This window comes from Botrytis deweyae, assembly GCF_014898535.1.
Source record: "Botrytis deweyae strain B1 chromosome Unknown BDEW_015, whole genome shotgun sequence".
Taxonomy (NCBI): domain Eukaryota; kingdom Fungi; phylum Ascomycota; class Leotiomycetes; order Helotiales; family Sclerotiniaceae; genus Botrytis; species Botrytis deweyae.
This window is the reverse complement of record NW_024066222.1, coordinates 714,603-739,874: the sequence shown is the minus strand read 5'-3', so window position 1 is coordinate 739,874 and position 25,272 is coordinate 714,603. Positions and strand designations below refer to the sequence as shown.

General features: G+C 43.1%; 11 protein-coding genes across 11 annotated transcripts; 5 read left to right on the top strand and 6 right to left on the bottom strand.

Annotated features, from left to right (window-relative positions):
• Nucleotides 1-69: 69 nt before the first annotated feature.
• On the bottom strand, nt 70-987 carry EAE98_006923 (uncharacterized protein; the record flags this gene model as incomplete). The annotated part of the gene is made up of 2 exons (XM_038954546.1): nt 70-892; nt 971-987. 2 exons carry the CDS (start codon nt 985-987, stop codon nt 70-72), a joined length of 840 nt encoding a protein of 279 aa, XP_038809226.1.
• Nucleotides 988-1,179: 192 nt separating this feature from the next.
• On the top strand, nt 1,180-2,644 carry EAE98_006922 (uncharacterized protein; the record flags this gene model as incomplete). Its single annotated transcript, XM_038954545.1, has 4 exons — nt 1,180-1,281; nt 1,355-1,850; nt 1,944-2,083; nt 2,160-2,644. 4 exons carry the CDS (start codon nt 1,180-1,182, stop codon nt 2,271-2,273), a joined length of 852 nt encoding a protein of 283 aa, XP_038809225.1. The 3' UTR covers nt 2,274-2,644.
• A 1,301-nt stretch (nt 2,645-3,945) lies between these two features.
• Nucleotides 3,946-4,407, top strand: EAE98_006921 (uncharacterized protein; the record flags this gene model as incomplete). Its single annotated transcript, XM_038954544.1, has 1 exon — nt 3,946-4,407. The coding sequence occupies one exon, from the start codon at nt 3,946-3,948 to the stop codon at nt 4,405-4,407; it is 462 nt and encodes a 153-aa protein (XP_038809224.1).
• A 355-nt stretch (nt 4,408-4,762) lies between these two features.
• On the bottom strand, nt 4,763-6,064 carry EAE98_006920 (uncharacterized protein; the record flags this gene model as incomplete). The annotated part of the gene is made up of 3 exons (XM_038954543.1): nt 4,763-5,134; nt 5,207-5,717; nt 5,832-6,064. 3 exons carry the CDS (start codon nt 6,062-6,064, stop codon nt 4,763-4,765), a joined length of 1,116 nt encoding a protein of 371 aa, XP_038809223.1.
• Nucleotides 6,065-6,975: 911 nt separating this feature from the next.
• EAE98_006919 (uncharacterized protein) lies at nt 6,976-9,704 on the top strand (the record flags this gene model as incomplete). Its single annotated transcript, XM_038954542.1, has 4 exons — nt 6,976-7,398; nt 7,448-7,554; nt 7,639-9,169; nt 9,231-9,704. 4 exons carry the CDS (start codon nt 6,976-6,978, stop codon nt 9,702-9,704), a joined length of 2,535 nt encoding a protein of 844 aa, XP_038809222.1.
• A 2,464-nt stretch (nt 9,705-12,168) lies between these two features.
• EAE98_006918 (uncharacterized protein) lies at nt 12,169-13,638 on the top strand (the record flags this gene model as incomplete). Its single annotated transcript, XM_038954541.1, has 1 exon — nt 12,169-13,638. The coding sequence occupies one exon, from the start codon at nt 12,169-12,171 to the stop codon at nt 13,636-13,638; it is 1,470 nt and encodes a 489-aa protein (XP_038809221.1).
• A 1,268-nt stretch (nt 13,639-14,906) lies between these two features.
• EAE98_006917 (uncharacterized protein) lies at nt 14,907-16,565 on the bottom strand (the record flags this gene model as incomplete). Its single annotated transcript, XM_038954540.1, has 3 exons — nt 14,907-14,953; nt 15,022-16,422; nt 16,484-16,565. 3 exons carry the CDS (start codon nt 16,563-16,565, stop codon nt 14,907-14,909), a joined length of 1,530 nt encoding a protein of 509 aa, XP_038809220.1.
• A 494-nt stretch (nt 16,566-17,059) lies between these two features.
• Nucleotides 17,060-19,693, bottom strand: EAE98_006916 (uncharacterized protein; the record flags this gene model as incomplete). Its single annotated transcript, XM_038954539.1, has 1 exon — nt 17,060-19,693. One exon carries the CDS (start codon nt 19,691-19,693, stop codon nt 17,060-17,062), a length of 2,634 nt encoding a protein of 877 aa, XP_038809219.1.
• A 375-nt stretch (nt 19,694-20,068) lies between these two features.
• Nucleotides 20,069-21,184, top strand: EAE98_006915 (uncharacterized protein; the record flags this gene model as incomplete). Its single annotated transcript, XM_038954538.1, has 1 exon — nt 20,069-21,184. One exon carries the CDS (start codon nt 20,069-20,071, stop codon nt 21,182-21,184), a length of 1,116 nt encoding a protein of 371 aa, XP_038809218.1.
• A 564-nt stretch (nt 21,185-21,748) lies between these two features.
• EAE98_006914 (uncharacterized protein) lies at nt 21,749-22,277 on the bottom strand (the record flags this gene model as incomplete). The annotated part of the gene is made up of 3 exons (XM_038954537.1): nt 21,749-21,878; nt 21,902-22,203; nt 22,257-22,277. 3 exons carry the CDS (start codon nt 22,275-22,277, stop codon nt 21,749-21,751), a joined length of 453 nt encoding a protein of 150 aa, XP_038809217.1.
• A 911-nt stretch (nt 22,278-23,188) lies between these two features.
• EAE98_006913 (uncharacterized protein) lies at nt 23,189-24,107 on the bottom strand (the record flags this gene model as incomplete). The annotated part of the gene is made up of 2 exons (XM_038954536.1): nt 23,189-23,484; nt 23,539-24,107. 2 exons carry the CDS (start codon nt 24,105-24,107, stop codon nt 23,379-23,381), a joined length of 675 nt encoding a protein of 224 aa, XP_038809216.1. The 3' UTR covers nt 23,189-23,378.
• Nucleotides 24,108-25,272: the final 1,165 nt, after the last annotated feature.

The window sequence follows — 25,272 nt, the reverse complement described above, 5'->3', positions numbered from 1 at the left end:
TCAAAAGTCAATCGACTTTGTACATTCTATCGCGAAGCATCTATATGCAAGTCTAAGTATATCTCTCTTCTAGTTTATCAAGATCCCATATCTTTCATAGGGGAAGTTCTCTAAGGTCTCCACATAATCACCCCATCCATCTCCCACCGTACCAACAACACCATCTTCCTCCAAGTTTCCTCCTTCTCCAGTCGATCCTGCCAAAACTTCTCCTTCTCTCCCTACAAACTCATTCTTTAATTCCGGATGCGGACACCACACTACTCTCATTCCTGCTCTCCTCCCACTTTCTACACCTGGCACCGAGTCCTCAAATACTAAACATTCTTCCGCTTTCACGGGCTCCTCTCCTTCTTCTAAACTCTGGTTAATAGTGTCCAACGCTAGTCGATAAATATCTGGAGCAGGCTTGCCACGTCCAGGTCCAATTCGTGGATCATCGCCAAGAACTTTTCGGTGTGGAGGAAAGACTTCGAAAAGTGTTACATGATTCATAGTTTTGGCATCGTACATCTCCTTATGACTACTCGTCGCTAGGGCAATGTGTAGCTTTCTTTCCTTTTCTCCTTCCTTTGCTGCCGATCTCGCATTCTTTAACACTTCTAAGAGTTTCGTTACACCGGGTAATGGCATACAGGTTTTAAACAGTTCTCGCTTGAGGGATTCTTGTTCTTCGATGTATTGCTCACGGGAAATTGGGAGGTTGGCCCAGCCAAAGAAAATTTCGCTGGCGGAAGCTGCAGGTCGACCCTGTAATTGTGCTTTTATGGACCAGGGAAGTGGTGGCCTGTTATATTTTTCGAGCAGGGTGTTGGTGACAATAGAGTACTTGTCTTCGGAATCGAGAAGGAGTCCGTCCATGTCGAAGAGACATGCTCGGATTGGGGGAAAGCTGGCATGATGTTAGCCAGAGTTTTGCAGAAGAGGGATACAATTGAGTGGGAAATAAAATTCCGGTGGAGAGACCTACTCTGTTCGAGGTGCCATATTTGCAGTATTGTACTACAGCTCTGATGTCAATAGAGTCTAAAGCTGGCGTGAGTGTGAAGTGTGGGGTTTAACATGTTGGCGGGGTAAATATCACACGCGGTCAGTGCGGCCGATGCGGTATCATTTCCGTTCGTACATGCTTCACGCCAGCAGACCTTACAGAATACACCCCGAAATCATTCATTCATCATGACGACACGTACCGAAAAGTTCCAGCGCAAACCTCGCGACGCTGATGCCGAACCTTCAGAGACTGAAGAAATCCTAAGATTCTCTCCCGAAGAAGAAGCTGTGCGTATTTCCACACCATTTTGCGATGCGCAACCGCATTCTATCTACTTATTGCTAATGACGTAAATGATAGTCACTCCTCGCCGAATCTAACACACTAAAAGCTGCTGCCAATACTCTATTTTCGCAGAAATCATACAAAGAAGCTATCAATACATATGAAAGCGCATTGTCGACGTGTCCGAAATATTTAGAATATGAGAAAGCGGTATTGAAGAGTAATGTGGCGGCTTGTCATTTGAAATTGGAGGCGTGGAAGGAAGCTGCCAAAGCAAGTTCAGAAGCTTTAGATGGACTCGAAAAATTGCAGAAAGACGAGGCGACGGATAAGAAAAAGGATGAGGATGAAGAATCAGGAAAAGAGGAGGTGAAAGAAGAGGAAGAAGCAGATGAGGAAATCATCAGCGAGGGAGCTGCAAAAGCGGAGGATACCAGAGGAAAGAATATTGATGATGCGAAAGAAAGTCGAGCAAAGGACATTGAGAGAATAAGGGCAAAAGCTTTGATGAGAAGGGCGAGGGCTAGGAGTGAACAGGACGGATGGTCTACTTTAGCTGGCGCCGTGGAAGGTACAGTTTATTATCTCTTTCCTTCATTGGCAACGTCATGTCTCATGCTGGTGCTCGGAATCTCGATCTAACATATTACACCCCGCAATCTAGATTACAAACTCCTTTCAACCTTTACCAACCTGTCCGCCATAGACCGCAAAACAGTTGAAACACAACTTCGCGTTCTGCCACTCAAAAGTAAAGCAGCTCAAGACAGAGAAATGGGCGAGATGATGGGGAAATTAAAGCAGGTTAGTTTGATTGATTCTTGTAAGTCTCATTTCTTTTTGTTCATAAGAGCTTACGATTGGGGTTGTGATACTATAGTTCGGAAATGGCATACTGAAGCCATTTGGATTATCCACCGATAATTTTCAGATGGTCAAAGATGAGAAGACGGGTGGGTATAGTATGAATTTTAATCAAGGAGGGGATTCATGATACGAATATTTGGCCGATACTCAGAATCAAGGCTTTGGGGCTCCAAGACAGGACTAGAGGTCACACCATAATTGTCTATCAATCCCGAGAGTAAGTATGTTCTGGTGCATATTAGGCCATTTTTGAGGCGTGCATTCTACATCCTTACACTTCTAAGCAGTCGTTTTGTACTAGGATACTGGACTTTGATAATGGCTTTGCTATACCGTATCTTCACCTATCACAAAGACTCTTACCGGGCCGCACCCATTTGATATCAAGAATATAATCTGTTTCACAAGGTCTACATCATGCTTATCTTTGCGCTTCATTTATCGATTTCACATGATACCCTTTCTTAAGTCCAACACGACACTTGTATTGACGAATGTACCGCGTTGTATGGTCAACACTCTTACCCGAAAATATCCCTCACGAATCGATCCCCCCACATGTTCTTAGTCCTCTCCTTTTATTCGCTTATATCAATTACGACCTCCATCCTGGCCATTTTCATGTCAATATCACGCACGAAATATGGCCTCGAATAAGGTCAAACCAACCAACTCACTAACAAATACTGCCCTATAATTTCTCCACGATTCTCTTACTTTTATACTACTTCTCTTCTTCTTTTGTAAGCTACGGACTAGTCGAAAATGCGACGAGTCTCAAATACACTTCCCTTGTACAAGGTTGGAGGGAGGGAGTCTTAGACACGTTTGTCTTACTGTACCATCGTACAGTATTGCACAGATTGCTCATTGTTCCACAGAAGGAGAGCTCATTTTGATGACCTTAACATTCCTCGTTAATACTTGGAACCCTTTCCAGTTCTAAACTACTCCCGAGACCGAGACATTATGCCTCTCTGCTTCGCGCCACACTTTTGTACGACCTTTCCCCATTTATGAAGGAAAGAGTCAAGCCGTCGCGATACACTTAGGTGTGAGAATTGCAAGGGGCACGGCGTCGGGATAGATATATCGAGTGCATATGCATGCACCTCTATGCATGTCACTACTCTCTCCTATCGAAACATCGCTTGCAAAAAACCTACAGCAAACCAATTTTACACGCGGGAAAAAATCAACTATATATTTAATTAGGGGTTGAAGCGTTCTGCGATGTAAGATCTTCCAAATCTTTCTCTACCCTTGCTTATTCATAGGCCTTATTTATTTATCTTTATTCATGGGATAACGTAATTTTACGGCTTCATTCCACATTAATGTAACCCAGCTTCGATTCCAACCTTTATTTTCTTCAAAATACTTTGATGAATCTACACTCTTTTCACGATCATAAGATCTAGATTTAGATGTATTCTCCATCCATCATTTCCCCAAATCCAACTCTAAATCAACAAACTCTCCCAATCCATCGAAACCAAAAGAACTGAAACCACCCTAATTCCCACGACGTCATAATTCTTCCTCCTTCTTCCAAACGAAACCCCTGACAGCCCCACCGCTACCCCCCGGATCATCACATGAAAAAGATCTGTGCGTTTTTTGTTTAAATAGGATACCAACTGACCATCGAATTCCTCAAATCCCATTGTTGAAGTTTTTCTTCTGCGGTCTACAGGTTTCTCCATTGTACGAGTACATATATACCTATCCAAAGATACATATATACATACATATAGAGCTACGAAATAGAGGAAGAGAGAGGAATCTTCACAGGCAATATGTCCAACTTCCAACTCCTCACAAAACCAACTCCCTTGAGTGGAGAAGCTCACCGCAAATCTCCTTCTCTTTCTTTTACGCCCTCTCTTGCGCCCTCTTCCTCAGCTTCGAAATCTACATCGAAATCTAAATCAACATCTTCATCTCCATCCTCCTCATCTTCAGCCCTCCGTCCCACCTTCCGTCCCCTCTACAAAACCCTCTCACTTTCCTACCGATATCCATCCTCCTCTTCCTCCACCAGCAATCCCTCTTCCACAAACGGTACTTCCACTACTTCGACTAATTTTACCATCCTCCTCTCGATCTACAAATACATTGATCTTTTAGCTCGTCGTTTAGCGTTTGAATTCGCGTTGTTTATGTTGGGGGGCGGGTTTAATCTCATGCTTTTGCTCTTGTGGCCTGGGTGGATACCGGTTTTGGGGGTGGTGGGGGGTTTGTGGTGGGTTTGGGGTTGAGGGGTTGGGGAAAGTGGAAAGTGGAAAGTGGAAAGTGGAATTTTGGTATTGGGATAGGGGAACGAAGAAATCGAAAAGGGGAACCCATTGGGGATGCGAAATAGAGGGGGAAATCACAGGAAACTTTCGACCAGTAGGGTAAGAACTTGCGCTGGTGTTATTATGTTCTTTCGAAAGCTAATTCTTCGTTTCTATCCAGGTTTCATATTCCTGCCTGTTTTAAGGCTTCCGAGTCTATCCATCCATCGATCCCTCGATTTAATCATCCAAAGCGCTCCAGGTCTCGCAACAATTATACAAGTTCGATAGACCTCCGCACTTCCAATTTATACCACCAGGACCACAGAACATTTCCTCAAGAAAAGAAGAAGGCATTTCCCCCAGCATCTCTCTTAACTTCGGTCTGGTAGTCCTTCTCAGGGTTAAATTCTTGCCATACGCTGGCTGGATAGATATGTTTATTCCTCTCATACCATCTGCGATCCACTACTTTTGTAAAAGTTGGGTCATCGCCAAAGCCCTCTAAATCTTCGACTTTCGTCGTGGGGGTTTTGGTACCACTGGAAGCGGAAGGACGTGAAAGTGGGTTGTAGGATTCTGGGATAGGGGAATCGGTGTCGAGAGGGGTTATCGAGGCGGTAGGAGGCGGTGAAGAGCTATGAGAGAAGAGGACTTGGCTATTGGGTCCAAGGGTATGGTTTATGATGAAGTAGTAGAAATCGTAGTGCTAGATATCAATATAGTGAGCATTGTATCCAATACGTATTCAAAAATTGAAAGCAAAGCCAAGACAACTTACATGCGGAATAATCAAACCCCCTCTAACCAACATCAAATCATCTACACCGACTCTCGCCCACTCTCTATTACTGTTCGCCTTCTCTCCAACCCCTAACTCGGCTCCGACTTTCCTACTCCTATCCAAGAAAACCCAAATAAAATCTCCTTTTTTCACCCTCGCTACTCCACCCGGTATATTTGTCCCATCATAAAACACAAACGGAATTGCAATCTCTGTCCCCTTGACCGCTTCTTGAATTGCCAAAAACTCTTTCCGTAACGATTCTCGCGTCTGCGCTTCTTTCAACAATGCAGATTTAGTCAGCGTTTTGGGGACGAACGAAACGCTAGAATTGACGCCTATTTTCTTCTTCTTGTTTGGAATATCTGGAGTTGCGGATCGTGAAGGTTCGGACTCTGTATTTTCTCCTCCTTCTTCGTCGTCGACTCCGAATGATAATTTGGGTGTTCCCGCTTTCTTTTTCTTTTTCTTCAGGGGACCAGATTGATGATCGGTGGGTGTGGAGGCACTGTACTAATGCTATTAGTCCTGTTCGTAATATTTGACGCATGCGATTCATCTCGCGCTTCTCAATTTCCCTCTCTCTTAAACCCAAGCGCAAAAGAAATCGAAACAAACTCACCCGTCGCCCACAGGTGTACTAGCTCCACTTCTTCCGCTCCCAATCTCCTGCGCATCCCTCTCCTTCATCTCTACCGCCTCCGCTCTGCGCTTGCGAAAATCAGACAGCTTGACCAATCCCACGGTTTGCGTACTGAGCACATCTTCAACAGTTTTCGATTGTGATGTGAAGCGCGACTGTGGATTTGGCGTTGTGGTGCGCGATGGAGGTTCGGAGGGTGGATTGGACGACATGTTTATGGGGATGTAAATTATATTGTGAGGGAAGAATCTGAGACGGTCTGGATCTTGAGAAAATGCTAGGTAGGTAGATGGTGACTCGAGATGTGGCTGTGGTGTTTGTGGCCAGTGCTATATGCGCTTAGTCAGAGAATCTAGGTACACCTGCAAAGGTTGTCGAGAAAAGATAACTCGGCAATGTTATCCGAACCTCCGACGTCATTTGTTGAATTGAATTGATTGATTGAGTAAAAGAATGTCACTAAGAACTTGCTTGCAGAGAATCTTACCCATCTACCTTGACTTCTACCTGGCAGAAACAATCTATATCTGCACATTCACACATACCAAGATGTATATCAAGATGTATGTCAACGATGTAAGTATGGTGGAATATCTATCAACAATCCTCTCATTGGCAGATGTGGCCTACGATTCACAACATACCACCAAATAGAAAGGATTTCCCCGGAACTTATGCCAAGACTTGGAACGCCGTTAAGAGTCCAGAGAGAAAAAAACCACTTCAGATGTGATCAACCAGGATTAATCAAGGTTTCTTTCTTTCCTCCCCTCTCTTCCTCTCCTTTCGCCAGTTATTTATATCAAATCAGCCTTAAAATCGACGAATTCATGCGTTGCCAAGATTTTAAACATAACTTGGCAAAAGCTTGATTGTTATCCTGGCATTTTCAGCGTCATAATCCTCTGGAGCCCCTCCAATCATCCAAATTCATCGAATCCGAATGCGACGTTCTATCAAAAACAGGTAAAAACGCGTGGAAAGAGGAAGAGTAGGTACGAATCCATCAGTAAATGTTACTAAAATATTTATTCCGACGTTGCTCTAAAGATTATCTTTCTTAATTGACAATATAATAACTGTTGATTTATCCCCCTCTTCTCTGGTCTTTTTTTGCTTCACCATGACATTCTATCAAAATCTTGAAGCCATTGTAACTTTGTTTGTACAACTTTTTGTGATATTTCCATATAGTGCTTTAACAATTCGACGCCAGCGAGAGTTGATACCAAAGGACAAACGATCAATTGAACATACTGCACATTCCGAAAAGAAAGAACCAGAAAGGAATTCAGGAGCCATGATATCAGATAAAGTTTACAAGCTCTGTACGAGCCAGGAGACCGTATCCTCATTACTCGCAAAGGATCCCACTATGGCACCGGGTGATGCATGGAAGCAGTTGTACGGAGGGCATGCGGCAGGTGAGAAGGAGAGTAAGAATGAGGCTAGGAGACATCGCGATACAATTACGCCAGAAGATTTGCAGAGAGCGTTGGAGTGCGGAAATTGGGGCTCATCCCAGCCAAGTGAACTATTTTTAAAGGTAAGAGGTCTTTATCTGACAATTAGAGATCACTGTTAATGATTGGCAGATGTACCATGATGCGCTATGTACTCTAGACAATAGCGTGAGCAATTGTATGGTTAGTCCGCCATTGATGGGAAGTTCTGGTGTTATGCCATTGAGTGTTATTTCAGTGTATGTACCACTCAAACTTCCCGAAATGATATCGGACGATATCCCCCTTTTCCGATGAATATTCTAACGAGAGAAAATATTTAGTGTGCCGGATATCATGCGACACATGTCAAATCTAATTGTTCGAGCCGAGAAAGAAGTTATTCTCGCAACAAATTATTGGCAGAATTCGGTTGCCTCGAAATACATCACAAATGCCATGAGGGAGCTTTCTAGAAGAGCTGGTGAGAGAGGTGAGAGGATAGTATTCAAACTACAATATGACAGAGGAAGTGCAAAACAACTGCTCGACAATCATTACTTCGTCCCGGAGAAAGAGTATCTAGGCAAAGCTGTTGCACTTCCTGCAGCAGAAGATATCCCAAATATCGACCTCCAGGTCATGAACTATCACAGACCTATGCTCGGAACATTCCACTGCAAATACATGGTTGTGGATAGAAAATTTGCTGTCCTCCAAAGCAACAATATTCAGGACAATGACAACATGGAGATGATGACACATCTGGAAGGACCAATTGTTGATTCGCTTTACGACATGGCTTTGATTTCTTGGCATAAGAAGTTTGAGCCGCCATTACCCAGTCATAATTCCCCAGCGGTTCAGGGTGGGCTGAGGTCATTTGAAAACAAAGGTCACAATGAAATTTTTGATCAAAATGGAGCAATCAGGGGCCACTCGGCTGTGGTACACCCGGAAAGAATGCAGGCACGATCAGCTTACTCATATGAGCCTCGAGCTTCAAATCAGCCTGGTTATATTCACCCCGAGACTACAGTCGATGGCAATGTAGCTACAGGACCTTCAACGACTGAGAGTATCACACACCCAGTTGGAAATTCTGATAATGCAGAAGACCTTAGCAACGGAGTCAGACAGATTCAATTGAATGGCGACGAGAATACTCATCATGGATTCGAAGTTAAAGATCTCAAAACTACAGAAATGATGGCCGAAAACGCAAGAGCAATTGCAACAACAGGAGATGCTGAGCATGTTGTTCACACTAAGGATCCCGAGAAAAAGGTGCCTATCTCACCTGAAAATGGTACTCTAGCTCAGCATGGAGTTAATGGACCCGACATGGAGACTCAAAAATTCTTGAGTAATGGAAATCAAGTGATTCCTCAATCACAAATCGAACATCCCTCGCCGTGCGGCAATATTCTCCCGGAACACACCACTGATGACCCTCATTACGACGAAGATATCGCCGGCGAAGTAGCGCGAGTTCAAACCGCTGTATCTCCGAAGAATGGGGAAACTAGAATTGAAGCTGTTACTCGTCATCTCAACCACACCAAAAACCCAGGTTTCAAAGGAAATGCACCGGATTGTGCACCACAGGAGGAGATGACTCCTTACATCCCTCATCCAGTTCATGAACCATTCCCGATTGCTATGGTTTGTCGTGAACCATATGGATCACCAAATCATAGTTCTGTGTATAATCCGCAAAATGAAGTTTGGCTTTCTGCATTGAGAAACGCTACCAAGAATGTCTTTATTCAAAGTCCAACACTTAATGCTGAGCCTTTGGTTCCGGAAATTATTAATGCTTGTGAGAGGGGTATCGATGTTTATTGCTATATTTGTCTTGGATATAATGATACTGTAAGTTCTATACCCATATTTCTCAACCGCTTACCTGGAGGTTTCTAATTAATGACTCTAGGGTGAACTCCTCCCGATGCAAGGTGGCACCAACGAGATGATCGCGCATAAGATGTACACCACTCTCTCTGACGCCGGAAAACAACATCTCCACTACTTTTTCTACGTGGGTAAAGACCAAACCACCCCATTAGTAGCTAAAAAGAAGCTTCGCGATTGCCATATCAAAGTCATGATCGTAGATGAACATATCGGTATTCAAGGCAACGGAAATCAAGACACACAGAGTTGGTTTCATAGTCAGGAAATTAATGTCATGATTGATAGCGCGATGGTTTGTAAAGGGTGGATTGATGGGTTGAGGAGAAATCAAAATACGCATTTGTATGGGGAGGTGGGGAAGAGTGATGGGATTTGGAGGGATGATAGGGGTGAGGAGGCAAAGGATGTTATTGGAGTTGATCCTGGGAGGTTTAGTTGGGCGAAGGGGTTTTTGGGGGCGATTAATAGGGTTAGGGGGACGGGGGATTTTTAGGTGGAGGGTGGGATGAGAGGCGGAGATGGAGATGGAGATGGAGGGGAGAAAGAGGCAAAGAAGAGAGAGAGATAGGGGTAAAAGAGAAGGATAAGGAAGAACATGAATTGCATGCATTTCTTTAGGTGTTCGAATGGGATTTTTACCAGGTACTGGAGTTTGGCGATGAATATACGCATATATGAGTATGGAGAATGGGATATGATAATATATACAAGAATCATTCACAACATCGCCTGTATCCCAAAATCTACTCATGCGAGCGAGTAATAGATATATCCTCGAGCACCTGATCTGAAAACTCGCTAGCACAGATGGATGGATACCTAACTGCAAAATCAACATCGCTACCGCGGGACTACTACTCCAGTCGAGATTCGAGAATGAAATTTGCGATTGTTTGTTTGGTATACTTTCATTCGAGTACAGCACGTTTTTGGTTTGGGTAACTCGTTGTGCTTATTGGCCAATTTGTCAATTTGTCAAATGGGTAAGGAAGAGGAGAAGATCAGGGGAGTTCAGACACGGGGTGAGAGAGGATTGATTTTTCGTGAGGAGAAGCAGAATTCTGGATTGTGCTTGCTTGCTTGCTTGCTTGCTTGCTTGCTTGCTTACTTGCTTGCTTGCTTTTCTAGGGTTGGATTGGGGGTTTGAGGAGGAGGTTATGTATGTGATGTGTGTGATGTGTGATGTGATATTGGGATTTGGAGGTGTGAGTGAGGATTAGGGTGGTGATCTTGTGGTAGGAAGGAGTTTTGGGGGGTTATGTTTTTCTTCTTGGGAGGGGGGGAAGGGGGGGGTCTGTCGATTTGTTTCGGAGCGTAGGTAGCGGAAGAAACTTACGCGTCGGATTTTACGGAATTTTTTGTACAGCGTATGTATATGTGTTTCATTTTTTGAAGACCCAGGAATCCAATTTGTGTGTGGTGATATAATATGATTATATAGTACTTTTTCTGAATTCAATTATATAAAGAATTGAAAAAAAAAGAGGCTTTATTTTTAGTCTCTTAATGCTAAAGGCTTATTAGATACTCAATTTAGTAATATTGAAGCTATATTACACGCTCCGAAATACTAACGAGTTCACTCGCCCCGAAATGTAGATTTGATGGAGTGGAATTTTCGTTTCTTGATGATGAGTCTTTGCTGTATTGTGCATGAGACTTTCTCAGCAGCAATCTGCACCAGTATTGACGGCATTTCCTTCTTTGTATTCCCTGCTTGTACTAAGATTACAATTTTTTTTTAAACTGGTCAAACCTCCGTTGGGGATGATTGATGCTGGATATCCGAATTCGATTAATGTTTTTCTCAGGTCTAAAGTCAAAATCAAGATCAGTTGAAGCGAGAATATAAGGGGGGACTCCCTCCTATTGGCAATTGGAAACTTGAGAGATGGTTGTTGTGGGAAGTTCTATGAGGCGTCGAAAATGGTGCGTGGTTATATATCTTGATGGGAAAGTTTGAGATGTATGATGCGTATTGTTTTTAAGAGATATGAGTATTCATCTTGCCATTAGGTTGGCAAGTTTTCGTAGGATTGGGAAGGAAGATAGGGTATCATACTGGGCTGCCATTTCTATCAGCTGTGTCTTGAGTCTGGGCCTGGGACGCCTCATATGATCAAGCTGTGAGGTTGCTTCTACCTTTCATTGAATGGAACATTGTTTTCGTATTGTTCTATTTGCCTCTTATGTGTTTGGTGAGTCATTTGCTTTCATTGCCGTTAAAGTCTCTGTGTTTCCACCAAGGGGCGCAAATTTAATGCAATGAACTCCTCTGTCGTGGTCTTTCTCTCCCATCTGTGGCGAGTTCTCATCTCAGACCACTTAAAAAAGTAGTCATTGCATCATCTTACGTCTGAGCTAGAGGTGAGTTATAGAATGTGTGGCTTGAAATTTAATATTAAGGTAGGTAATTAAAAGACTGCCGATATCATCCAGAAACAACTGTCTTGTCACTTCCTCGATGTTTAAGGTACTGAACATTGAAATAATCAAAAATACTAACAACTTTGACTCGTCTCCACGCAAAAGGAAGTGGTTACCACAGTTAGCTACCTCTTCTGTCGTATGTAAGAAGTGGATGGTCAACACTTCTTCCACAGCAGAGTCAGAATAATCATGGAATCTACTCGAAATCAGTGGAGGCAGAGGCACGAAAGGAAGATGGCAGCCGAGAGTTTAGGATAGGCCAATATAAAAGGAGAAGGGGCGGATTTGCTTCACATCACATGGTCACTAGGTCGGCTTGACTTAGTCAAGAGCAGGATAGATCAATGCTCTTTCTATCAAACAATCATGTCTCTCATTTTTCTAAACATAGCAGTTTTTTGGGTGTTCTAGGTATTTTCATTACATTTCCCTGCATCAAATAAGAATCCCTCAGGTGTATAATCTTTCACGCCTGGACTCCATACGTCTTATTTCTTTCGAACGCATTCGAATTTCCCAACACAATCATGTCAGCATTTCAAAAAATCCCTCCAGAGGTCCTAACCAAGATTGTTGAGATTCTTCGCGAAAGCTATTCGCCCTTCAAACTTGATAAGAGTGTATATAGCCTTGCAGTAACATGCAGACGTCTTTACATAATATGCGAACCCCTTCTCTACTCCCGATTCAGCAACAAAAGCAAATTCAAATCCATTCGCAAACTGAGCAGATTTATTCGAATGCTCATATTGCGACCAGATCGGTGGTCTGATTTCAAATTTATTTCGATAAGGTGGGGTTACGGAATCTCTCGTCTTTCCTTGAGTAGAGATCAACACATGGAGCTCGCGGATGTTCCATTCTTGAAAACTGCAATAGATGGGCTGCCAGACGAGCTTCTCAAGTTACAAAACCGAACAAATGGCAATACTGGAGGAGTAGAGACATATGTGGCAGATCTCATAAAAACGTTCAAACGACTATTAGACGTGAAATTTGCTCTGACTTACCCTGAGTTAATGATATCCATACTCACTATCCTGAGCCCCTACATAAGAAAGCTCCAGGTTAAGATGAATTCTTCAGATGCAAATGCTCCAAATCGTCATTGGCGGGCGCAAATCTTCAGAGTGGTAAGCCCTCTCAAATTTATCAAACTTGAAGAACTCCACTACGTTGCTGTAACTTTCCGCGAATCAGATCCGAGAAGAGTCATCTACACAAGCATGAATGCACAACTGCTCGATAGCTTTATGAAAATACCTGCCCTCAAGAAATTGAAGGTCGATGGCTTTGCATTCCAATCAGAGTCGCTCTCTCGTGAGGTCACGAACCTGGGATCATGCGAGGCAGAATCTCTAGATCTCATGTATAATTTCGAAGTCAATTTCATGAATTGGACAATGTTTTTTTCCATATTCTTAAAGCTAAAGCATTTCTCATACGATGGAAATTCGAAAGACATGTTCCGCGACGGAAGGCGTGTTGATTATTTCGTCGTTCCTGGATTTCTTCGCAGACTTATGAGAGGCATCTCTGTGCATGGCGATAGCTTGGAGTCTCTATCTTTGATGGGGATCCGCAGGTCAGTCTCTGAAGATACGCACATCGAGTTATTGAATACTACTGTCTTTACAAAATTCTCCTGTTTAAAACACTTGAAGATGCAGCTGGATCTGTTGATAGGTTTTGAGGGCTGCTCGGAGGGTTCCCTTTTACACGAATTTCTGCCAAACTCTTTAGAGACTCTGGAATTGTGGTCTCAAGATAGACTTGAGTGCGGGACTCTCACCGGGAACTTATTAGGGCTGAAGAGACATAAAGAATCCGATCCAAGTTTTGCGTTGAGAGAGGTCAAGTTTGTATATGTGATCGAGATCTTTCAGGTTGAGGAGACTTGGAAAATTGAGATGATCAAGAACTTTGGGGAGAATGGGATTCATTTGGTGTTTGTTGGTCTGCCAATTGAAGATGCTTGGTGGGTCCATCAATTCTAAAATTGAGTATGAAGGCTATGTCAATAGTATCAATGTTTTTGCTGAAGTTTTTGTACTAGAGTCCTGGCTTGTTGAATAGACGGATTATGGGAAGAGCGAGCATGAGCTGAAGAGTTTTACGAAGTAAAGAAAAGGAGTATAACTAAAATTATGGATAAAAAGAACACAGATTAAGGGGTTATAGGTTAAAAGCCTGAGGTTAGAAGAAATATAGATAAGAATGGAGTAGAATGATACACTTCTACCATATATTTATCAAGCCTCAATGCTTTTCTCGTGACAGAGTCTTCAGACTCTCCATTATACATCAATGACAAGCAAACAAAACAGCACAGCGGAATCCTTCATTGTGTAATCTATCCCTAGTGGCCGTGATGGAGCTAGCGAGAAAAAGGGGCAGAATGGTTTCATGTCAACCTACGAGTCAGGGGAATGTGTAAATTTTGGATTGTCTCTTGACTCCTGCTCTTTTTATATGCCCTTGATGTATATCGATTCATGAAATTCATTCATTGCTAGATATACATTTTGTTCCGAAAAAGAATGACCTCAATATCCATCTCATCCTACTCATCGTGTATTTATAAAGCACTCTGTTATATTTCCTCATTACTCCACACAGTTTCCCAAAAACTTTTACCTGAAAAGACTGATCGTGGAGGAAGGAAATGTTGATCGAAAGGAACAAGATGGACAGAAGAAATGTGTGTGTATTGGTGATACTAGAAGCTAAAGGGCTGTGTAAAGACTGATAAAAGAATATGACCTCGCCTCTTCTCTCGTTGTGGCTTCAGAAGTTAATGTTCGATGACTGGTGGGATAGTCCCAAAAAGAACGTGTATATATGCAACGAAATGAAATGAAATGAAATGAAATCAGTATGACATTTATCTCTTAAAGAAAGTTTCCGGGGTGCTTTTCCCAGATTGTGGATAATCGGATTTCTGTCTTGGTGTCTGCCCCAAAATTGCCGCAATCAAGCTTCGAAGCTTTCATGGCTATTTGGGAGGTCGAGAACCAAAGCCACAATTTTGCTCCTCCCAAGGAATTCATTTACGTATCAGGCACAGGAGAAAATGGCGCTATTTGTCTTTGGTAAGTTGTCGATGAGACCCCAGCCTCGTGATGTTCATATGATTGTTATCTCTCTTGTTGTCCAATCTGGATGCCGGAAATTGCCTCTGAAGGCTACTAATGACAGGCACCCAATCCGTTGATATACGTCAAGACTTTCAGTACTCTGAAGAATCAAAGCATTCATGGTATTCTCAGGAAAAATTGAAATGCTGATCAGCAGAGCCTTTGGGTGGGAATCCTTGCATCCATATGCAATCAAATTGGCTTCGAAGATGGATTCTCCATGCACTTGATTGTACAACTTACTTATTTCATCTTTCGCATTCTCAGGGCAATCCAGAAAGATTGATGGGATTTCATGACGGCATATTTCTAAAGTTGTCGCTGAGAGCTTAACATAACCCCCTTGCACCATCCCGAAATGATCTTCATTCTCGTTCTTAATGTTGATTTCAGTGATTTCAGCATCTGAAGGAGGTGGATTATCATCATATTTTTCGTCATCAAACGAACAAGGTGAATTATCAACACGTTTTTCGTCACGATAGATATGAGGAAGTGACATGTGGCTGGCACTGACTGAAGCCCAACTCCAAGATGGCGCGATGTATTTAGTATGCCGTATGAGTGGCAGACGACTGTGGTGTGACCTTCGCCAAAGGAGACCTTTATGGAAGTCATGTTCCCAAAGACCTGCCTTGTACGCAGTAGGAGACTGTCTCATCTCTTCGGCCATCACCTTGGCAATAGCCGAGATACCAATTAGTACATCTTTTGGCATAGTTATGTGACGATGAATATAATCATTCACGATATCGTACCACGAACGCAATGTCGTCTTGTTTTCATTCATATTTCGGCGTATAAAATCAGTGTGGTTGCCGCGTGACGTACCTCTCCTGTGGTTCCTTAGGGTGATTTCTCGAGTGGGAGATGCCTCTATGAAGCCTTGTGTGATGCATCTCCAGTACAATTGCTCTTTTCCGAAAGTAATCAAGCGCCGAGACATTAAGTTTTCCTGCAAAGTCCAAGCACGTTTGCTGAGACAACCTGCAAGTGTATATGGATTCAAATCCATGGAATTCATTACATACAGCCTCCCACGTGCTTCAGGATGATGAGGATCATAGCCTTCGATCGAGAAATTAAACTTTCCACATTGCTGTTGGCGGAAAACATTAGTACTGTCAAAAATCCCGGACGCAGTATCTATGCCTGCTCCTGCTGCAATTGTCAAAGAGGCGCCTCCATAAACATCTGCCATTTTAAGTGACTCAACGGCCCAATCTTCTGGTGAATCTTGTATAATACACAAAGAATCAATCCAAAGATATCGATAACCTAACCGACGAGCAACAACAATAGCATCTTTCATGGTTTGAGGAAGGCTGGAAATAGGTATCTTATTGCAATGCTGTTGAAGATTTTGCCTCGTTGTTACTGCTGTAGGTGAAGAGCCCCAACAATAGCTCAATGCAACCCAGTTGCCATTTCTTTGATTTGTTTCTACCAAAAACGGATCCTGACCTTCGTGCTGTACATCTATAACCCTGGTTGGCAGTTTTTGGTTAATCTCGTCTCGATTCTGGCATTTCTCGTGCTTCGAGAGACATTGCTGTAACCATGTGCATATAATGTCGAAGCTTTCTTTTGATGAAACATCTGACGATAGTGGTCTGAAGGGTACACGCTTGGCGAGTCGGTCATCTTGACAGAAGTTAATTAGCTTTGATATCTTCATCTGATGAGACCTGTAGCATAGTCTAACCTTCTGTAGTGTAAATGCTCAGCTGAAATGCTTCATGAAATGGTTGCCACACTATTATCTGACCCGAAACTGGAACAAACATTTCAATGAACTGGGCCTGAGGGTCCAGGCCTCCCTTGAGTACGATGTCGCAAAGAACGCATCCACTAGTAGCTGCGTCAAACACGTCGCATACTTTACGTGTGATAGTGTTATAGATATTCAATTTTCGACAGAACTCGCAAAGGAATGGAACTTCCATCAATAAAGGCTGTGGCGTCCTCATATGATAAAATCAACGTTATTTAGCAAATTGCCTGGTAGTCCTAAGCTTCTGCAACTTGTTATCAATGCTGGCTACATCACCAAAACTGAGAACTAGAGCTTTGTGCGATGGCTTATCAATTAGGATGTCGCCAAAGTTTTGTACACGTGGCTGGCAAGGTAATTACAGGGATCTTCTGCTAGGCATGTTTATAGAGACCTCGGGAGGCAAAGAATGTGGTGAAAAATCAGTGTTCTGGATATAATTGAATTAATTTTGTGTGTATAGTGCCTTTGTATTCTTGCGTATACTCAAGTAGAGCGAATAGTCACTCAACCAATATTAAACTCGCTCGCAGCAGCCATATGCTCCTTCATCTTCCTCTTCATCCTCGCGGCAGCTTCATTACCATCCACAGTAGGTAAGTCCAACTCCATCTTCTTTTGTTTCCGCACTCTTTCTCCCTCGGGTGCTTTGTCTTCTTCTTTCTCGCCCCTCTTCGCCTTCCTAGCCGCGACACTTCTATCTGCTTTGGTCATCTTCGCTGGTCTTAATCCGGGTACCTTTATGCTTCCAGGTTTGTCTCGTAAGGCGAATGCTTTGGCCAAATGACCTAAGTGCAATTCTTGCATATTGAATATATGTCTCTCATTTGCGACATGAGTGGCATAAGCCCTGATATGACTCTGGTATCCACGGCGTGCCATCTCAAGATATTTTGGCGAGTCTAAACTCCATCGTTCAACTTCAAGTTGGAAATTTGTAGCTCTCTCTTCCCATTCGCGACCTATACCGCCGAAACCCTTTTGTATCAAATCCTCAGCAGTGTGACGTGTCAGGGCTTTCTTTCCCTCACGGTATCCAGATGCTAAGATAGAAACATATTCCTCCTCGACGCCAGGCATAAGGAAAATCAAAGCACGACCTTCACGACCAGCTCTAGCTGTTCGACCAACACGATGCAGATGATCTCCCGCGCTGAAAGGTGGATCATACTCGATGACAAAGTCAACATTTGGAAGATCGAGACCCCGAGATGCAACATCAGTACATATCATAACACAAGGGTCCGTGGATTCGGAAAATGCCTTGAGTGTCGCTGTTCTGATGTTTTGTGCAAGAGATCCATGAAGTTTGTGCAAAATTACAGGGTTTGAATTATTCGAAATCGTAGTTCCATGCGCAATGGTCTCTTTGACCAATTCTGATTTTGGCAATGCGGGGAGATCGACCTTCTCCTCGTCCGCAACCGCAGCTGAAGCTTCTGAAGTACGAGAGAAGAGCGAGAAGTGAAAGTCAACAGAGTCAGCACAAGAGATGAAAACAATTGCCTTCATCACGGACCCTTTTCGTGCAAAAGCACGTTTCAAGAGAGCCGTCAGAGTAACGAGTCTGAGCTTCGCAGGAACGATAGCATATGACTGCTTCAATTGCGTAGGGGCAGAGAATGCTTTATCTTGCACTTCAATGCCATTTTCCTTGTCTTGTTTCTCTTGTTCAGAAGGATCCGCTTGAATGTGCACAGCATCCTTCAAACTGATTTCTCCCAAGCGCTGAACGTTCATCTTCATCGTAGCAGAACACAAGATAGTGACTCTTCGCTTCGGAAGTGACCCCATGTCCGAATTTGCTTTAGCGACTGATCTTCTGCCTATTTTCTCAACGATGCCTTTGATCTCTTCCTCGAATCCAAGCTCCATTAATCTATCTCCTTCATCCAACACTAACCATCTTACAGTAGCTACATTCAACACTTCTGTATTATCGAGATGATCTGCCAATCGTCCCGGTGTTGCGACAAGAATATTGACACCCTTTCGAAGTCTAGCCTTTTCTGATTGCTTACTTTCTCCTCCGTTAACGGTCGTACCAACAATCCATGGCGCACAACGTAAAACTTTCTCCAGCACAGCTGCGATTTGTTTGCACAGTTCTCTTGTGGGTGAAAGAATAATCGCAAAAAGTCCAGAATCTCGATGTATCTGTACGCCATTCTCACTCAATGCCAATATCCGCTCAACTATAGGTAGTAGGTATGCCAAGGTTTTTCCAGATCCAGTCTCTGCTTGTATGAAGGCATCACTGTCGTCTGATATTAGCTGCCGTACAGATGCTTTTTGGATGGCGGTTGGAGCTTTCATATCGAGTTTAGTCGATAGATGGGCTGCAAGCCTCCTCGATAGTCCTAGATTGGTGAATGTCGCCATTTCCTCTGTCAGAGGCGCATTGGATGGTTTTGCCGGTTCTGCTTGTTCTTCAGGCTCATCGAAAGTTTTCTTCGAGGTTGGATTGAATGTGAAAAGAGACGAGACAACCTGGCCTGGTTTCCTCCCACCCTCAGCAATTTCGCGGTGGACAGCAGCCATTTCGCGGTTTCGCATACCATCGATACTACCATGTGGGAGCTTTCCGGAGACATAAGCCGGTCTCGATTCATCCTGGAATGAAATGGCCTTCTTTGCGCCAGAATTTATACTTCCTGGAGGCAATTTTCCGGAAGCATAAGCAGCTCTACCCTCGTCCTCGATTTGGGTAGCCTTCTTTCCACCAATATTGATACTTCCAGGAGGCAATTTGCCAGCGACGAATGCTGTTCTAGGTTCTTCTTGAAAAGTTGTCTTCCTACCTCCTCCAACATTTATACTTCCAGATGGAAGCTTTCCGGAAGCGTAAGCTGCAGTATTTTCATTTCTTCCACCATAAGAGCTGTAATTATCATCGACTCGTTGTCGCTTTGGTGCTCTTGATGAAGCTCCTCGCCCAATATACTCTTCTGCGCTGGCGTCATGTTGTGGTTCAGAGAATATTTCTCTTGTCGATGGTTTATTCGTGCTCTTAGTAACTCGGTGCTGCGCAGTTTTCTTCGCAGCCAATCGATCCTTCCAACGCCCTCCTTTAAATGCTTGTTTCGCAACTATAGGTACATCCCCAATCTCAAAATTCATTAACATTCCATCGTCGGCCATTGTTGCTAGTTTGCTGAAAATTCGATCTGAAATGCTTTGAAGTTCCAGAAACAAAATGCGCAAATGCAGAAGTTTCGTTCCAGAAAAAAAGTTGAGCTTGGACCACCATCCTTCAGTCCCACCCACCAGTCGCGGGAGGTCTAAGCTATTCTTGGTCAAGCGTTATTCGAGCTCCAGCAAATATCAAAAATTATCTCGGGCTTCATTCTACGCTGCACATAACAGAACAGGATGACTCAAATTTATATTTCTTACCGATATGGACCCTAATTGGGTTGTGGATATCAGTTCCTCATTTAACTTAACATTGAGACTCAGTTTGGAGTACAAGACCTCCAATTGTTCACGATGATGTCGTCCCCCATTCGCCAATCGATGTTGCCCCTCCTCAGCTCGACTGCCAAGGTATACGGCGCACCACGAGCATTCTCGACAACTTCTGCCCTTCTCCGTCGAGTCGCGAATCCAACTATACCGGGTACCTCTATCAAGATATTCCGAGATGTACCTGCTTTACGCCAATGGCGCCGTAAACAATTAATCGATCATCGAATGGTTGGTCTCGTGCCAACCATGGGAGCTCTTCATGAGGGTCACCTATCACTTATTCGCCTTGCTGCAGCAGAAAACTCAAATGTCATAGTGAGCGTCTATGTTAATCCGACCCAATTTGGTGTTCACGAAGATCTTGACAGCTATCCGAAGACATGGGGAAAGGATTGCAAGATGTTGAAGGGACTTGATATGGAATTGGCCGACAATGGGAACATGGGTAAGATCGCAGCTGTATTTGCGCCTACAACAGAAACGATGTACCCGAGTGGACCGCCAAGTCAAGAGGTTAAAGCGAAAGGAAGCTTCATCACTATTACACCAGTTGGAGAGCTACTAGAGGGGGCAAGCCGGCCAACATTTTTCAGAGGAGTGGCTACTGTCTGCATGAAGCTGTTCAATATTGTTATGCCAGATAATGTTTATTTTGGACAGAAGGATGTACAGCAAACTGTTGTTATAAAGAAGATGGTTAAGGATTTCTGCTTCGACACCAAAGTTGTCATCGGAGAAACCCAAAGAGAGCATGATGGCTTGGCATTGAGTTCACGGAATGTTTATTTGGGAAAGAGGAGAAGAAATGTAGCTACAGCATTATCAAAAATGCTTAAAGTTGCGGAGCAGGGATACAATCTTGGACATCGATCACGAGATGAGCTTCTGGGGCCTGCATTGGAATTGTCGAAGTTGATATTAATGGAACAGTATCAATTGAAGCCCGAAGAGCGAGTAAGATATGAGGTGGATTATATCTCGTTAGCTGATCCTGAGACGATGGAAGAAATCGAGGAGGTTGACGAAACAAAAGGCGCAATCTTGAGCGGCGCAATCAAGATGTTGCCAGTAGAAGCACCACAAGTTGGAGAGGATCTCGGTTTATCTGATGGACCTCCAGTCAGGCTAATAGATAACATCATATTGAAACCTGTTAAGGTCTAAGCTATCAAGACACATATATAGAAGCTACATACACTAGAGAATAAACGGCAGTTCTTGTCCGCCATCTTCATCTCGATTGTTCCAAACTATTGTACTGCAACAAGCCATATCCACAAAACAAGCTCATCGAAAACACGTTGTGTGATGCAGATCTCACATGGTACAAACCAGAAACAACATCTGAAAAACATCATGAAACATACTACCCCACACCATTCTAAAAATGTAATTTCTCAATAACATCCTGTCGAACATCAACTGATGCATTGACACCGCGTAGTCCTGTTGCAGTCGTACTTCATCGTTGCCGTAGATCATTTCCATTATGCGAGTTCAAAATGTTTTATAACATGGAGATATCGTTGGAGAATTCACAGAAAAGGAAAGTCTAGGCTTGAAGTTCTCTTCCTGTTTTGCTTCTTCTACAGTGGGTTGAGGATCTGCTGGAAACATGTTAGTTACATATACGAAGAGGTTCTTGGAACTCCAGCTGAGTGGGTCTACGAGAGTATCTATTTCATTCCAGAGAATCTTGAATTTCCTACTGGTGCTCTACGTCCTAGATTATTCTTCTCGTGCCTCCTCCATTCTCTTCGTGACAAGGGCTACAGTTTCTTCTTCAAGAGCAGATATGTTCGAAGACTCATCTTCTTGAACAATTCCATATTCATCCTCAACTTCTTCCCCATTTCCACTAACACCACACCATTTAATCACAAAACGAATCTCCACCCGTCCGCAAAATCCGCATGATAATCCAACCCGAAATTCCCAACCTCCGATCCATATATGTAATCCAGGAAATTCCTCCGAAATTCCGAGGACCTACGAGTAGAGTTTAAGAATTTGAACATCTCCTCAAAATTTGCACTTTCAATTTCTTCTTTTGAATATAGAAACGGCATCAACAGCTCAGAAATAGTTGACTCAGTCCTTTTTTCGCGCATTCGTTTGTCAGATATGCGAAATTTTCCTCGGCGTTTCGATGCTCGATGTTGATACCAGGAGGAGCCGGTCAACTAGGTAGGTGAATTTGATATCTACTGTCCACATCTCACATCTCATTACCTACCGCAGGAATTGATTTCGACATTTCGAATTCGGGTGTGGAGAATATCTGAAGGTTACTTCTTGATTATTACTTGTTACTCTCGGGTGGGGGGGTTGATGTTATACACACTGCTTGAAAACCCCTCTGCGTTTTTTTCCCCAATATTACACACATCACGAAAGTTTCCAATTTAACCTCAGACTTCCAAATAAACTACCTCCGAGTTCCTTCGATTCATGCCCCTGTTCAAATCCATCATTCTCATCATCATTCCTCGCATCTTTCGCTTGCAACCCTTTGCTTTACTTAGGTACATCCCGCACATTAAGCCACTTTCTTAATACTTATGCTCACAATAATTTTCTTCACTCCCCCTTTCACACCGAAATCTTTCCTGCTTCGAATTTTCTCTGTCTCTACTGCCACTATCGTCACCTAATGCAAATACTTCATAAAACCCAAGTCTTATGATTATGTCTGTGGAAGGTTGGGACTACCTTCTCTTTCAAAGATCTATCATTCAGTCTATCAGTAGTTGTTTTGATGCTAAACTATCATTGGCTCTACTGCGTTCTTTCGAGAGTAATCTGTAATTATTCTCAAAGAGAGTATACATATGGGATTCTAAATGATGTGCAGACTGAAAATATGCCTTAGTTGAGATTTCACTTCACACGCGTTCCAATGAGACTGATGGGGTACGAGCTGCGTATGGGAGGTTAGCACTCAGCATTCACAATGAACTGTTCAGCGGAATTCATTCTGAACAGTGTTATATCTCCTCAGTATAAATCTATATATCGAAGTTACAATCCTACAACAAAACCCCTCTCATCCTTTGCTATAAACACTTTTTATTTGATTTCCTCTCTGCAAACCCAAGACTCCCACTCCCATGGTATCCCTCTTTCCGCCCCAAGGACAAACGCCGTTACACTAGGTATCTACACACGAAAACCGAACCCGAGGATATATATGCACACAAGAAACGAAATGAAACGAAACCAGACACAGGACAAGATAAATGCTTAAATTATCCTATAAAAGCACCACCCTATGCTAACAAGAGAAGCGAATTAAACTTTAAACAATCCGATACCTGCTCGATGGATAGATATATACGGAAAGCTACCTAGGACCAGCCTAATTGTTTCCGGTAGCGGGGAACTTTTGCGCCGTCTGAGAGAGACTCATTGCGCTCAATGCTGCGTTTGAGAGTTGTGTGATGCTGGGGAGGATATTTGGGTTTCTATGGATTGTTAGTTTATAATTCGAGATGTGAATGAAAGTGGATGATGCTTACCGAGCACTTTCAATGGTAGCCACATTAGATTTGACCGAAGCCGTTGAGGGGTTTGTCATCATAGCTTTCAAGCCCTTGAGAACCGCAGGAGTGTTCTTGACAATTTTGCTGTTTGCTGAAGAACCTGCACTACCTGCTGCGGCAAAGAGGACTGATCTTTGAGAATCCTCATCTGATTCGGCAGCAAATGCTTTTCCGGCTAGTGCTGAAATATCCGATTTATCCGTCATGCTCGGAAGTTTGTTCAAGGCTGCTGAGACGGTATTGGCATCGCTAGCGAATCCAGAGACAGCTAACTTGACTTGTGCTGCTGTGACCTTTTTGCTGCCGGATGTTGCTTTAGATGAGGCGACATTCTCGTTTATATCTTCTAGATCGATTGCTGTGGTTGGCTTTGCGCTAGCGGAAGATGTTGAGGATGCCGTAGAGGCTGTGGAATTGCCGGATAATGACAAAGTAGAGTTTCCCTCTCGAACGACCAAGCCATTGATGGAGCCAGGTCGGATAACGGGTAAGGCAGTAGAGAATGTGAGGGCTGAGAGTGCGACAAGGACATAAGAGAACTTCATTGTGAATGTAGATTAAAGAATGAAAACAATTAGAACTTTAATGGATTGAAAACTAAACAACTGCTCTGTTGTGAATGATCCATCGACGGTGTATATACAGGTAGCCAAGAACTTCCAAGAAAACTTCAGATGCGTCTGAAATCAATCAGCTGGAAATTAGACTGAATGAAATTTCCAAAACAACTATGGGACGTCAAAAAACTATGCTCAGACAAATTTGCCGTTGGAGATGTCCATTTTGGGCATAATCCGCGAGTCGTTTCGATTTTCCACTACCAGCTAGCTTTTTCATGGGCAATGGTCTGGATCTGAAACAATACTAAAGTAAATTCGTCCAATCAAAATCCGTACTGAATCTGTGACATAAGATGACTGGGGAACTTTGTTCCTTTTTACATGACGGTAATGGCCCAAAAATTCCATATCTCAGTTTTGAATCATCGAAACCTTTCGATTGTACCCACAAACTACTATCAGGTACCACGAACCGATTATAGTTTTAAGGCCCATTTTTAAGTGTCTTGCATAGAAAGCTTGTAATGACCGAATCATGAAATTGAAGTACAGGATTATCCCAGGAAGGTCTCTGCGGCTGCTTCACATCTATCCAGCCTTGAACAAATGGAACTTTTTACCGATCTCATCTGAAGATGTTGTGCATGCTGGAGGTTAGCTCAAAGGTACTAACGTACGTGCGACATACGCTCAGACTCGGGATTTGTTGCGTAGCGTGATAATCATCCCACGACAATAGGCTGGCGGAGAATTCTCCAACAGTTGAAGCTAGCATTACAAAGGCTTTAAACCTTGACGGGACAGCCCTGACTATGAATAGAACGACGACTTTTAGAAGAAAAGGGCTGAAGATCTGTGCGAGTGGGGAAGTGATTTTGAAAGCATGAATAGATCAAACCACCCAAGAAATCCAATGCTTCAAAAGATGCCAAGTTACCACTTGATCAGAATTTTATATCAAGTTTTGCCGTATGAAATGCAATATGATATCTTGGCATCAATTACTGTTTGGCAGTCATAATCATGTGGACTGAGCTTGTAGGGCCATGATTGGTGTTGATGATGATCGAAATTGGAGTTCGTACATATTGCTTGTTCTTATACTAACTCTTGAACCATGTTTATTCGTGATCAACGTTCTCTGGGGGTT